The sequence below is a fragment of the Schistocerca serialis genome, chromosome 10 (assembly GCF_023864345.2).
Source record: "Schistocerca serialis cubense isolate TAMUIC-IGC-003099 chromosome 10, iqSchSeri2.2, whole genome shotgun sequence".
Classification (NCBI taxonomy): Eukaryota; Metazoa; Arthropoda; class Insecta; order Orthoptera; family Acrididae; genus Schistocerca; species Schistocerca serialis.
Genome location: NC_064647.1, coordinates 45,853,528 through 45,868,004, shown reverse-complemented (window position 1 = coordinate 45,868,004; position 14,477 = coordinate 45,853,528). Strand labels below are relative to the sequence as shown.

The 14,477-nt window shown below is 44.7% G+C and overlaps 1 protein-coding gene across 1 annotated transcript in view; it reads left to right on the top strand.

Moving 5' to 3' along the window:
- The window catches only part of LOC126425216 (cilia- and flagella-associated protein 58-like), a gene marked incomplete at its 5' end in the record, with an annotated part of 256,944 nt that overhangs the window by 123,539 nt on the left and 118,928 nt on the right, over positions 1–14,477 (top strand). Inside the window, one exon of the mRNA XM_050088172.1 lies at positions 11,010–11,205. Within this exon, the coding sequence (XP_049944129.1) occupies positions 11,010–11,205 (196 nt within the window). The remainder of the gene's footprint in view (positions 1–11,009; positions 11,206–14,477) is intronic.

Here is a 14,477-nt window from a genome sequence, read left to right as displayed (position 1 = left end):
TGGTGGATATTTCTTCCCAACAAACCAAAGTTAGGAAACAGGAAGAAGTCACGTGGGGTTAAGTCTGGTGAATAGGGTGGATGAGCAGCCATTTCAAAGCCAATTCATGCACTTTTGCCATTGTTATTGCTGATGTGTGGGATGGTGCATTATCTTAGTGAAAAATCACTTTTTTTTGCTAGCCAACATTTGTCATTTTTCAAGCAATGCAAGTTTCAGACAATCCAACAATAAAGCATAATGTGATCCAGTTATGTTCTCCCTTTTTCCAAGTAATCTATGAGGATTATTCCTCGGGAATTACAAAAAACAGTGACTGTCACCTTACCAGCTGACAAAATGGTCTTTGCTTTCTTCAGTGCACTTTCACCAGTTGTTGTCTATTGTATTGACTGCCATTGTGACTCTGGTGTGTAGTGATGGATCCAGGTTTCTCAACAGTCACAAATTCGCACAAAAAGTTCTGTGAAATGCGATTAAACATTACCAGATGTTGTGTTGGTATGTTGTGCCGGATGTGCTTTTGGTTAGCTGTGAGCAATTGTGGTACATACCTCACACCCAACTTCTTTATAGTCAATTCTCCAAGCAGCTTATTATGATGATGCCTACAGTCTCAGCAATCTCAGGAATTTTTATTTAGCAGTCTTGCATTACTACATTGTGGATTTTGTCAACAGTTTCCTTTGTGGTGGCCTCAGTTGAATGACCGGAGTGTGCTTCATCTTCAGTGAGGGTGCAGAGTCCCTGTGAACTTCATCCAATTCTGTTTTGATCTGTGCAGCAGCCCAATCCTTTGAATGAAAATGTTTAGTGACAGCATAAAGCTGGGTTTTCTCCTTTTTCTATTGCAGTTGACACACTGACTAGTTCAGAAGACTGTCAACATTGAACTGTACATTGTTGAAATTCTTTTTATGATTCTCGGAATAATTGAGTTTACCTACCGTGAAGGTGTGACAAAAGTGTGCCATTCATTCGTGGAAATTTACCCGTACTTTTCAAACCACCCTTGTATACGTTATCTCTACTTTTATTTGAAACTAGTGATATCCCAAAATTCAATAGTGATACACTTATTCACAGACGTTATTTTATGTAGGTAATACAAAAAAAAGGCTAAGGAGAGGGTTAAAACTCACAGTGAAAGAATATTAATTATTGGATTTACTGATATTGCTGTACCCAGTGAAAGTGAGAAAGAATTAAAGTCCTATTGAATGGAATGGACAGTCTGATGAGCAAAGCAATTGACTGAGAATGAACCAAAGGAAGATTAAAGTAATGAGGAGTAGCAGAAATATGTATACGAATAAATTTAACATCAAATTACGGATGGTGTTGTAGGTGAAACTGGACTTTTGCTACCTTGGAGGAAGCAAAATAACTCATGATGGATGGAACAAGGAGGTTGTAAGCAGCAGACTAGCACAGGAAAAGAGAGCATTCCATACAAAAGATGTGTACTGGCAACAAACATAGACTTTAATCTGAGGAGGAACTTTCTGATGAGTTCACATCTGGAACACAGTACTGTATGGAGGTAAATTATTGACTTTGACAAAAAGTGGAAAAGAAAAGTGTCGAAGTGTTTGAAATGAGTGTTACAGATGGATATTGAAAATTAAGTGGACTGATAATATGAGAAATGAGAACTGTCTCAGCAGAATCAGTGGGGAAAGTGATAAGCAGAGAACATTAACTAGAAGGTACAGGATGATGAGACATTTTCAGGCATCGAAGAATAACTTCATGGTGCTGTAAGAAAACACGGGAAAAATTGTCGGAAAAGCAGAGACAGAAATATGTCCAAGAAATAATTGAAGACATTGGGTGTAAGTGCTAACATGAGATGAAGAGTTTGGTACAGGAGAGGAAATCACAGTGGACCGCATTGAGCAAGTCTGAAGAGTGATGATGAACAAGAAAACAGTTCCTCCCAGCATGCTTATCTCCCAACCAGCCGCTGAATGTAGCTAATTTTCCATGCTGGGATGATATTTCCTAACACCTATAAGCACTTTCCTACCTCTTGTCATTCTGCTGTGTGACCCAGAAGTCCATTAACATTTGAAAATTCGATACATCATGGACTAATATAGGATAAAAATTGACACAAGTGTTGGAAGTAACATAGGGTTTTATTGAAACCAAAAAAATGCACAAAAGGCTAACAGGTGGTGCTTCATATGATACAAAAGCAATAATTAGCATGACAGTTGATATGTAGTATGGATAATATTCTTTATAGCAAATGTTCGTCATGTCAGGTGTCATTCTCAACAATACCTGTAGTGTAGGGACAGTGTTGTGAACAGCACTGTACAGGATATCATTAGGTACAGTGAGAAATTGGCTACGGATGTCATGTTTTAGTAACCCCAATGAGGCAGCACGATCATGGTAGACTTGCGACTTCTGGTATCACCACAACGAATAATAATCAAACTGGTTAACATCTGGGGAACTGGGAGGCGAAGCACGGTGGAAAGTGGCAGCTCAGTACATGATTCTCACCAAGTGAACATGCAAGAGGTCTTTCACGTTTGTAGCTGTATGGGGTGGAGTACCACCCTGCATAAAACTCATACCTTCCAGCAAGTGTTTATCAGCCAAGCAAGGGTTGATGCAATTCTGTTACATGTTAGCATACCTTGCAACCATCACACTGATAGTTTGAAAAGCAGCACACTGCACTTCCTTGAAGAAAAAGGGACTGGTCACAATTGATGTTGTAAACCCACACTGCCCCATGACTTTCTCGTCATGCAGTGGGTTTTCTATGACAGTTCTAGGATTTTAGGTTGCTGAAATTCTGCAGTTGTAATTGTTGACAGACTCTTGGGATGTAAAATGGGCTTCGTTGGTTCATGACACGTTAGACAACCAATGTCATTTTCTCCCATTTTTTTTGGTGCTCACACAACAAATGCTTTCACATCACAACATCGGCAGCTAAAAGTTCACGATGATGCTGGATTTGGTACGGATAGCATTGGGGGTATGTTTTAGTGCCTCCAAACAGTAGTGGGTGGAATGCCGGTGCAACTTAAGACTTAGTGAACACTGGCTTCAGCGAGTGGAGATGAACCTGCTAAAGTCTCCATTATCTCCTGAAATGTCTGAGCAGCAGTGCACTTGCTTCCGGTCATTCACCATGGGAGCAGCTGTCTAAACAAATGGTGGCTTTGAACTTCCTGCTGGCCGTTGTGGCTGAGCGGTTCTAGGGACTTTAGTCCAGAACTGTGCGATTGCTACGGTCGCAGGTTCAAATTCCGCATTGGGCATGGATGTGTGTGATGTCCTTAGGTTAGTTAGGTTTAAGTAGTTCTACGTTATAGGGGACTGATGACCTCAGATGTTAAGTCCAATAGTGCTCAGAGCCATTTGAACTTCCTGATCATTTTCTTCACAGTGACACTTGTCACAAGATTAGATTAGATTAGATTTACTTTCATTCCAATTGATTCATAGTGAGGAGGTCCTCCAGGATGTAGAACATGTCAGAAAAACAATAATACATGACAAATATTTACAACTGAAACAAATAAGCTAATGTACCTTCCACAGGTCCCAAGTGGAATGATTGTCATTTTTTTAATGAACACTGTATGAAAGAATCATTTTACAAACAGTCATTTACTAAGATCGCATTAATGCACTGAATTAAATTTTTTTTAAATGATTTTTTTTAAATTTTTTGTTTATAAGGTAACAAACATGTAATAGAACTACTACAATACTTATTTGCAGTGAACACATTACTACGCTGAAATGGTGTAGACGTTAGATTGTACTTACACACATGGCTGCTGGTAAGTTATTGAAAATGTGTGTTTCGTGAATAATGCACACCTTTTTGTACAAGAATAAGTGACTTTAAATCAAGGGCATTACCTATTCGAACACCCTTTTTGTAGGACTGTAAAGCTGCAGTAGTATATTCTCCATTCTGCTAATGAAGCTTCACTAACACTACCTTCTCTGACATGTGTGTCAACTTTTACCCCTCTACCTACATTATTTCATAGGTTACTGTATTTCTAAATATTAACGGACTTTTGGGTCACCATGTGTTTCCTTGCCACTGGCCATTGGAGATGGCAGTGTTGGGAGACACCAGTGACATTCTCTCTCTTTCTCTCTCTCTCTCTCTGTGTGTGTTTTACATCTGACAATATTTTCGGCCTTTTTTGATGTGCCTGCCTGCTGCTCATCACATGCTCTATTCAGTTTTTATTTATCCATTGCCTTATGCTACTACACCAGAGGCAGAGTACCTATGAGAACAACGATGTCAAGGTCTCATGCAATTTCTGTGCAGCATCCTATATGGGTGCGACCATCAACCAGTCTCCACTGAAAACTGTAGGCCCAATCAGAGTTGAACGCACTGCTGTGAACAACAGGCTCTGTTGCAACAGCTGCTGAGTAACTCATGCCCAATGAGTTGCTCCTCTCCTCCTCAGCCCCATCCCCCCCACCAATACCTGGTTCTCTGAACTATGTAGATGGGAGTTGTCTTTCTATACATCGTTTGTTTCTGTCTTCCTCCTGGCTTCTGTGGCTCTGATGAAATCGACGCCAACATCAATATGCATTCATCTGTGGACTCTAAGAATTATCTTTGGCTGTTCCACTGTGTTCAGTTCAGTTCTTTGCGATCCTTGTATGTGTTAAGGTTAATAAATGAGCTATTGCTAAATGGCTGTGATTACTGGTGCAACCAACCCGGTAATCCTCCTCACTGGTGACCCCGAGTTGTAACGTCTCCCATTTTTGCCGTTTTACTGTGTCCGCGACCCCCGCGTCGGTTATTTTCGCGTGTATTACATTGACACAGCATTTGAACAATGACTTCAGTCCAGCACCTAACACTGGATTTTGTGATCGACATGCATCGTGTTGCGGGCGATGTACACCTGCCAGGACTGCAACACGATGCCTCTCACTCCACGATTGCGCCAATTTCGCCGGACATTTCAAGCCTGCAACAATAAGTGAGGTTAGGAGTGCGCATGACTCTGGCTATCAAACGCCTTTGTTCCCGCACACGTGCCCTCCCTCATCGACTGTACAGTTACCTCTTACAGATCTCCGTGCAGTGCAGGACCAATGCCGATTTCTGCAAATGCTTTGTCGGACAACCTCCTACTGCCAGGACAACAATTTGCCATGCCACAATCTGTGCAGTACTGAGCGGATACCTGCCACGTGGCCGGAACTGCTTCGTTCACAGGTCTACCTCCTCAGCATCCGACCACACCTGGGCCTGCCTTGGTTCAACATCAGCACACGCCTTCCTACTTCGATACCTCGGCCTGCAACAGGAACAGTAACAGTAACTGTACCTGACCTCAGCCTCCATCCCACTGCTACGCCTCAGTGTTTTATGCCACGACATTCACCTTATCCGCACACCGTTTTGAGTGGAGTGACTACGAACAGTGAACATTCACACATTCCGTCCCACGTTCAACATCATTTCCCACACTGTGCTTCTGGACAGCCCACACCTCCGCAGCCTCCCTGCAACACAGGTGGCCCTGGCTCTGATCATACGTCGTGCTTTCCACGGACCAACATGCGTTCTCAAATTTTGAACTTTTTCTCACCTGTCGCCCCCGTGCCGGCTCCAGTCGAGCTTCCACTACTGTTCTCGGCACATCTCGGTGCCTCATCTGCGTCGGTCTTCTGTGACGCATCAATCCGAACACACACGCAACGTGTTGAGCTTCCAAAACCGCAATCGATACATTACGGTGTCTCACCTGCATCAGGATTCCGCGTCGCGACAGATCGCACTCGACCACAACGTGTCACCTTCATGCTGCCACCCGAACAGCCATTGTTGCCACATCCCCTGGAGGCATACTCTCCTGGAATACTACAGCAACAACAGCTCGATTCAGGCAGTGCCCCGACAAACTCAACTCGACCTGCTCTTCCAAAAATTCTACAACACTTACCAATGCTGCCGCCGTTTAATCCCGACAGAGCAACAACCTGGTTCAAAATTGTGGACAAAGTGTTCGACCATTACAAACTCGACGAGTTTCTGTGCCTCATCACCCACCTACACGACCAGGAGGACTCGATTTCTGACCTGGTCGACGCCCCGGACTCATCTAACCGGTACACTCTAGCCAAAAAGACAGTTCTACGTCGGCTTGCACACTCAACTGAGGCACCAATATGGCAAGTGCTCCATGTCGAGCGACTAGGCAATGACAAACCTTCCAAGCTCTGGAGATGGCTACGTGCCCTGGTCAGCGCCGATCTATTCTCTGACACAGCTCTCCTCGCCATCTGGTCAGATAAACTATCTCCTCACATCCGCTTTGCTCTGGCTCAAAGGTCTCCTGAACCTGTCGAGCAAAGAATGACAGTTGCTGACAAGCTACACGATGCATCGCTGCCCTATTTCGCCAGCGACTGCCTACCTGACAAGTCTCAGGTTCAGGCTCATCGCCCTGTGGCGGGGGCTGTACTGTGCTGACCGTTCCGCTCGCTCTGCGAAGCAGTAAACAAGCAACTGGGACGTGACCGGCTCTGCCCACAGTCACACCCTCTCCTGCGACCGAACCTGCTGCGGCCACCGAACCCTGGTCACCACCACTGGCAATGAACTTTCCGCAGGAAATGCAACCGCACTACCCGTACTGTTACTTCCACACACGGTTTGGTGAGGTGGCACGGAACTGCAGACCACCCTGCTACTTCCAAAACGCCACTCGCAGGTATGTCTAGGTGCTGCCTCCTGCACACAACATGACAGGCACCCCCCAGTGCTCCATTCTGTCGGGGAACGACCGGATAATTGCGGACGACTTTACATTAAAGACATTTCGTAGGGATACCTTTTCCTAGTGGACACAGGCGCTGATGTTTCACTGCTGCCTACATCCTTAGTGTCGTTGAACATCCACCCTCATCATACTTCACTGCAAGCCGTCAATTTGACTAAACTACAATGCTCGGGTTCAACTACCCACACCATCTCACTCTCCGCAAACTGCAAACTCGAGTGGACTTCTTTAGTGTGCAAAATTGACGAACCTATACTAGGCATTGACTTCTTGCGACACCACAAACTTTCACCAGACCTAGTGTGAAACACCGTGTTTCATCATTCGTCCGAGACTCACTTCCCCTGTGTTCCGTCGAGAAACCCCACCCGTGACACATCGGTCCGGTCTCATCTCATTCGTACGTGCCTGTCTATGTCGACGACGTTACGAGAAGCCACGCACAAGTGCCTTGTCGAGCTTGAACACGTCGCTCACCTACGCAAGGAAAACTCTGAGCCCTCCCTCCGGCTCCACGAAACACAGATCCAGCTCTCCGATGCAGCAAAGGAATTACAGACACTACAGCAAGGATAAAGCAAGGTCAGTAAGTGCGTTGAATCTGCTTGCAATCACAGCAATCGAGCCTCCGTGTGTTTAACTCTCACTAACCCTCGCAACTGTGCTATCAAGACTGCCATAACGTGTACTGACAGTTCCACAGGGCAACACCCTCCTAACACGGTAGCGTTTGACACTCGGCCGGACACAAGTGTGCATGCGCGACAAGCGTCACGTGTTCCTGAACCGACACCTAACGAGGTGGTGCAGTGGTAGAACACTGGACTCACATTAGGGAGGATGACAGTTCAATCCCGCGTCTGGGCATCCTGATTTAGGTTTTCTGGTCTACGCCCATACATATGACACCCAAGAAAGACGGGTCCTGGCACCTGTGCGGAGACTACCATCGACTAAATGCACGAACAATTATGGACACCTACATTCCCGACTTTACCACATTCTCTGTCATTGATTGCAAACGGGCCTACCACCAGATCCCCACGGCACCTGAAGACATCGAGAAGACAGCAGTCACCACCCCGATTGTGTTATTTCAGGTTCGATTCGTGCCCTTCGGTCTGAAAAACGCAACCCAGACCTGGCAAAGCTTCATCAATGAAGTGCTATTGCTATTCGACCTAAAATTCTGCTTTGCATATCTTGATGACATTCTTGTGTTCAGCTCCTCGTCGAGGACAAAATTCGACATGTACAAACTGTTATGAACACTCTCGTGACAGCAGGCATCGAGACCAACCAGGACATCAACCCGCTGTCACTTTTCTTGGTTTTATGGTCTCTGCCGACGGCATTTTACTGCCCCCTGAGAAAGTACTAACAATACTAAACCTACTCAGACCTTCGTCATTCAAAGAGCTCCGGCGCTTTCTGGGGACGGTTAATTATTATTGATGACATCTACCTCGGGCTACAGAGATTCAGGCTCCACTGACGGACGCTTTGGCAGGCACCAACACCTCTGGATCTCGGCCCGTTCCGTGGACCCCTGCTATGACTGACTCTTTCACTGCCCTCAAAAATCTTCTTGCCGAGGCCTGCACCATCACGCATCCTCATCCCAATGCACAGCTTTTCATCACCACAGACATGAGCGATACTGCCATCGGAGCTGTCCTTAGACAGACAATCGATGGTCAAACTTCGCCTCTACAGTTCATCTCGCGCAAGCTCACCAGTGCACAACGGAAATATTCCGCGTTTGACAGGGAGTTGCTCATTTGACAGGGAGTTGCTCTATGATGCGATTAAGCATTTTAAGACTGATGTTGAGGGATGTCCTTTCTGTGTTTTAATGGACCACAAACCCCTGGTTGCGGCCATTACAAACCCGCCTCCTCGACGCTTCAGATACATGGACTTTATATCTCAGTTCACCACCAATGTCAGACACATAAAGGGTGCTGACAATATAGTTGCTGATTTCCTTTCACGAGTTGATGCCGTCCATTTGCTGTTAGACCTCTCTGAACTGCCTAACCTCCAACCCGCCGACGAGGAAACACAAAACCTGATTTTAGACTCTACTTCTTCACTACACTTCATCCGCACCACCTTCCCTGGCATTTCTGGTGAGATCTGGTGCGACGAAAGTACGGGCACGTTAGGCCCCCTCATCCCAACCATGCTCTGTTGAGCTGTCTTCAATGCATTGCATAATTTAGCCCACCCCGGTGTTCCTGTGTCCGGCCGCCTCGTAGCGGAGTGCTTTGTGTGGAGAAATGTCAACAAGGACTGCCAGCAATGGGCACGCTCCTGCGTCGTGTGCCAACGCTGCAAAGTACACAACCACACTTCACCCCCCCTCGGCGCTTTTTCGATCCCTCCTGGGCGTTTCCAGCATATTCATATTGACATTGTCGGCCCTCTCTCCCCCTCTAACGGCTTTCGTTATGTTCTCTCGTCTATTGACCGAACAACTCGCTGGGTCGAGGCTGTCCCCCTCCCCAATATTATGGCAGAAACTCTTGCTCGAGCTTTTGTCGAGTCATGGGTATTGCGTTTCGGATGTCCAGCTGACTGTTCAATGGGATTTGTAACATTTTCGGCATCCAGCGCATCTGTACCGCAGCATATCACCCGGAAAGTAACGGGCTAGTTGAGCGCTGGCACTGCACTTTCAAGGTGGCCCTTCGATGCTACGACTCTCTATGGGTGGAGGTCCTTCCCCTTGTGCTACTCGGCATTCGTGCGATTTATAAGGAAGACCTCAAAGGCACAGTAGCCGAGTTCGTATACGGCCAGAACATTGTTCTCCCTGGCGAACTTGTGAGCCCTTCCGCTTCTCTCCCTCAGTCTGACTTACCTTCCTTTGTGAACCGCGTCAGACGCCACTTCATCACCCTCCGTATCCCTCAGCCTGCCAGCCATTCCCGCCTTAAGGTTCACGTCCCAAAATCTCTGGACAATTGCGAGTACGTCATGCTCCGAGATGACACTGTCCGTGCTCCCCTCCAACCTCCATATACCGGCTCGTACCAAGTTCTCCGGGGCTCAGCCAACATGTATGACATCCAGATGAAAGATTCAGCTGTTACAGTCTCTCTCAACAGACTTAAGCCTGCTCATGTCGAACCTTCTTCTACCCCCATTCAGGCCACGACCACGCCACTCACTGTCATGGCTCACGACACTCCGACCACTCCCTCCACATCGGACTTACACACTCCGTCGAGTGACTTTCAGCTCTCCTCCGACCTCGCCCTCTACTCTGGTCTCACGCAAGTGACCACATGCTCCCCAGTGGACATGCTTCGTGTGTTTGCCATGCCCACCGGAGACATCATTGTTGTCGCTCTGTTCCACCCGCAAACTGCCGGCCTACCTGTCGCTGTACGACCAGTACGACGCCCAGCCTGCTTCAACAACTTCCAGGTTCGGTGGCTGAACCTTCCTTCACAACAACTACCCACACAGCTCAGCTCCCCGACGACACTGTCGAGGTGTCCGTGGTCCGGCTCCCACGGTCCACCCTTCTGACGCCATAGTCACCCCCCCCCCCCCAATGGCCTCTCAGGAATACTCCGTACTGCGAAGGGGGGGGGGGGGGCTATGTGGTGCTGATGAAATCGACACCAACATCGAACATCAATATGCATTCATCTTTGGACTCTAAGCATTATCTTTGGCTGTTCCACCATGTTCAGTTCAGTTCTTTGTGATCCTTGTATTTGTTAAGGTTAATAAATGAACTATTGCTAAATGGGTGTGATTATTGGTGCAACCAGTGTGATTATTGGTGCAACCAACCCAGTAATCCTCCTCACTTCTATCTCCACTAACCTCCTGCCTGACATCAACATCCATATGGCCCCAGGACCAGCTTCATTTATCTCATGCCCGCAGCCTTTTCCCCAGTCTCCCCTTTCTCTGTTCTGTCACTCCCTACCAGTCAACTGCTCTCTGTCATCACCAAGCTCAAGAAAGTGTTTGCCTAAAAGCTAGCCAGTTTTCAGTCTTATAATATGCACCTGTTGATGCCTCAATGCCTCTACTATTCAGTGAATTGTTATCTTTACTCATAAATTATTCATATTGTAAATTACACATATTATCTTCCATACTATATTTCCCATTATTGCAGCCTTTATATAATATTTTTCAAGGAAAAATATCAGTTTTCCCTCTTTTTGTACACAGGCACATTGCAGAAGGGATTGAACTGACAAGGAAAATGCAAGAGACCATGGAGGATGTGCAGTTCAAACAGATGACTATTATTGATCAAAAGAAGCAACTGGCCGATGCTGAAATTAAGTTCTCAAAGCAACAGGACACGATAGAAGCCTTGCGGTCAGATAGAAACAGCCTTAGTAAAACTCTGCAACAGTCTAAGGTAACAAATTTTAATTTGTATGTCTAAACTTGTACTTTTAAAAAATGCCTTGAAAGTGATATTCTATTATTATGTCTGTAGTACTTGTACTAGTATGATAACTTTGTTGTGACAATTCCTACATCATGTAAATGATATACAGGAAGATAATAAAATGAAATGAAATGAAATGAAATTAATCCAGTATTGTTGAAGCACCAGTTGTAAATAAATAAATTGTGTGATACTTAAACTGTGGTGAAAATGAAGTTCACTCATAGTACCTTTCTATTTTGTACTTCATCTATCCGGTAACTTTAGCACCTTTTATGCCTAAGTCTTCAGTTTTTCTTCCCATTCTTCTGCATGTTATTCCTGTCACTAGTTTGCAAGCACAACAATTAAACTGATAGACCAACAGCTTTTTATTATCTCCTTGTGAATTTATTCCTCCTCAGGGGACACCGCCTCAATGTAGCACTGGGTGAGCAGGTTTGCGTGCCTTGAATCTGGAGGGCTATGCCGGCGGGAGCTTAGGTACCAGAAGGGTCACCCAAGCTGGACAGGCCAAAGGGGAGGAGCTAGACAATAGACAAAGTGTGTTCCACAATGGCCTGTCGCTCCCCGTTTCGTATCCCAAACCTGTCCTCACCATGTCCTTTTCCTGTCATTTCCTGTTGTATGTATAAGACCTCAATGGCAGCGACAGCAGAGAAAGAGTCTTTCAGAACGGTGAAGCTGGCAGAAGAGGCACCTTTTCTCTTTGGGTACAAAAGAGTACAAGTAGCGACTGTACCCCAGAGGGGCAGCTACAGACAGCGTCTGATTCATAGTGAGCAGCTGATTTTAGACTGGCTATCCTACTACCTATGTGGAAAGTAACAGGAAACTACCGCATTACATTCCCAAACAGTACATGGTACATCTGTCCGTGTGAAAGATTCCAGAGTTAGAACTTTCCCTCATTCGGAGGGGAACAGATTGAGAGTAGACATATTTGAAAGGAAGAAAGGGACAGTGAAGGAAGGCAAGATAAGGATTGGAATATGGAATGTGAGGAGACTACTGCAAACAGGAAAGCTAGAGAATGCAAAACAGGAGATAAAAGGAACAGATTAGATGACCTCGGTTTGTGCAAAATGAGATGGGGAGAGAGTGGTGAGATAGAAAGTGGAGATTATAAGCTCTTTTACTCAGGGAAAATCAAGAGTAGTGAAATCGGAGTAGGAATATTGATAGAGCAAAAGCTGAAAAATAAGGTAATGAAGGTACAGTATATTGATGGAAGAGTTATGATGATGCTATGACTGAAGGGTTGTTCGAAAGATTTGGTGTTAATACAGGTATATATATATGCCAACCAGGCAGCATAGAGATGAGGAAGTGGAAGAATATTATAAGAAAATGCAAGAACTCATCGAGAAAGAAAATAAAAATGCCTGCATTATCATCATGGGGGACTGGAATGCAGTGGTGGGTGAAGGAAGAGACGAAGATACAGTAGGAAAATTTGGATTAGGAATAATAAATGAAAGAGGTGAATGACTAATTAGTTTCTATTAAGAAAATTCATTAGCAGTGGGTAACACATTATTTGAACACCACAAAAAGTGACATTACACATGCATATCAAATTTGACTAGAGAAAGATATCGGTTGGACTGCAGCCTGATACTAAAAAGGCTTAGGAACTGTTTCAAGAATGCTAAAGCTTATTCAGGAGTGGATATCAATTCAGACCACAACCCAGTAGCGGGAGAAACACAAGTGAAGTTGAAAAAAGTCTGGAGAGGTAAAGCAAAAGAAAGACTAAACATAGAAAGACTCTAAGAGGTATGAAAGGCATCAGATTTGGAAAACAGATGGGAAAGAGGTAGTGTTGATGAAAGTATTAATGACAAATGGATAAAAATTAGGGGAGGACTCATGGACTCTGCCAAAGCAGTACTAGGAATTAGAGTATCCCAAAGTACCAGGAAAGAATGTATCCCAAAGTACCAGGAAAGAATGGATAACAGAATCATGTTGAAAAAGATGGAAGAGTGGAGGAAGTGGAAAAATGTAGAAACTGAAGAAGGCAAAAACAGGTACACGAAACTGAATAGTGGATTAAGAAGAGAAATTGAAGAAGCAAGAAAAAAATGGATGAAACAGAAATGGGACGAAATAGAGAAAATGGAGAAAGAGGGAAAGTATGAAATGATGTATAGACTGGCTAGTGAGATAGTTTTTGGATATAAAAGAAAGAGGAATAACATTGAAATAGAAAGAGTGGATGGTACTCTAGCAGAAGAACCACAGGAGGGTTTGAACAGATGGCAAGAATACATTGAATGTCTGTATAAGGGGGATGAAATACAAAGTGAAATTAAGGTTGAAGTGGAGCAATATGTTCCGCAAGATGGAAAGGGGTTCACCACCTTGGAAGCAGAAGTAATAAAGGCACTGAAGGAGATGAAGAATAGGAAGGCATGTGGATTTGATGATTTGCCAGCAGAACTGTTGAAGAGTCTGGGAAAAAAGGCGAGAAAAGAAACAGTCTACCTCTGTAACAAGATATATGACAAAGGGGAATGGCTTGAGAACTTCTTGCAACAGTTATGATACCAATAGAGAAAAAGAGAAACACTAAAAAATGTGAAGAGCATAGGACCATCAGACGTAATTTCTCATGCAGCTAAAGGCTTACTGAGAGTGTTGAATAGATGGCTGTAAGGCAAGCTGGATAGAGGGATTGCAGAGGAGCAGTTCAGATTTAGAAGAAGAAAAGGAACAAGTAATGCCGTTGGCCTGTTAAGAACTATAGGGGAAAGATATATGGAAAGAGATAGAGAAATCTTTGCTGTTTTTATAAATAAGGCTTTTGATAGAGTTCAGTGGAACAAACTGATGGATATTTTGAAGAGGAAAGGAGTAGATTGGAAAAAGAGACGACTGATACAGAATCTATATTTACACCAGAAAGTAAAAATAAGGATTGGAAATGAAATTTCAAAAGGAAGCAGCACTGGACGAGGTGTTAGACAAGGTTGTTTCCTTTCCCCACTGTTGTTTAATGCATCCCTTGAAGAGATTACTGCGAAAGGCTTAGATGGGAAAAGAGGAATATGTATTGGTGGAAAGAGAATAGAATGTATAACATTTGCTGATGACATGGTATTAGTGGCAGAAAGTGAGCGGACAGTGAATAACATGCTGAAAGATCTGGATGAAGCTTGTGTGCAATATGGGATGCAAATAAACACAGCAAAAACAAAGAGTATGGACATCAGTACAAGACGCAGACTGTCCAA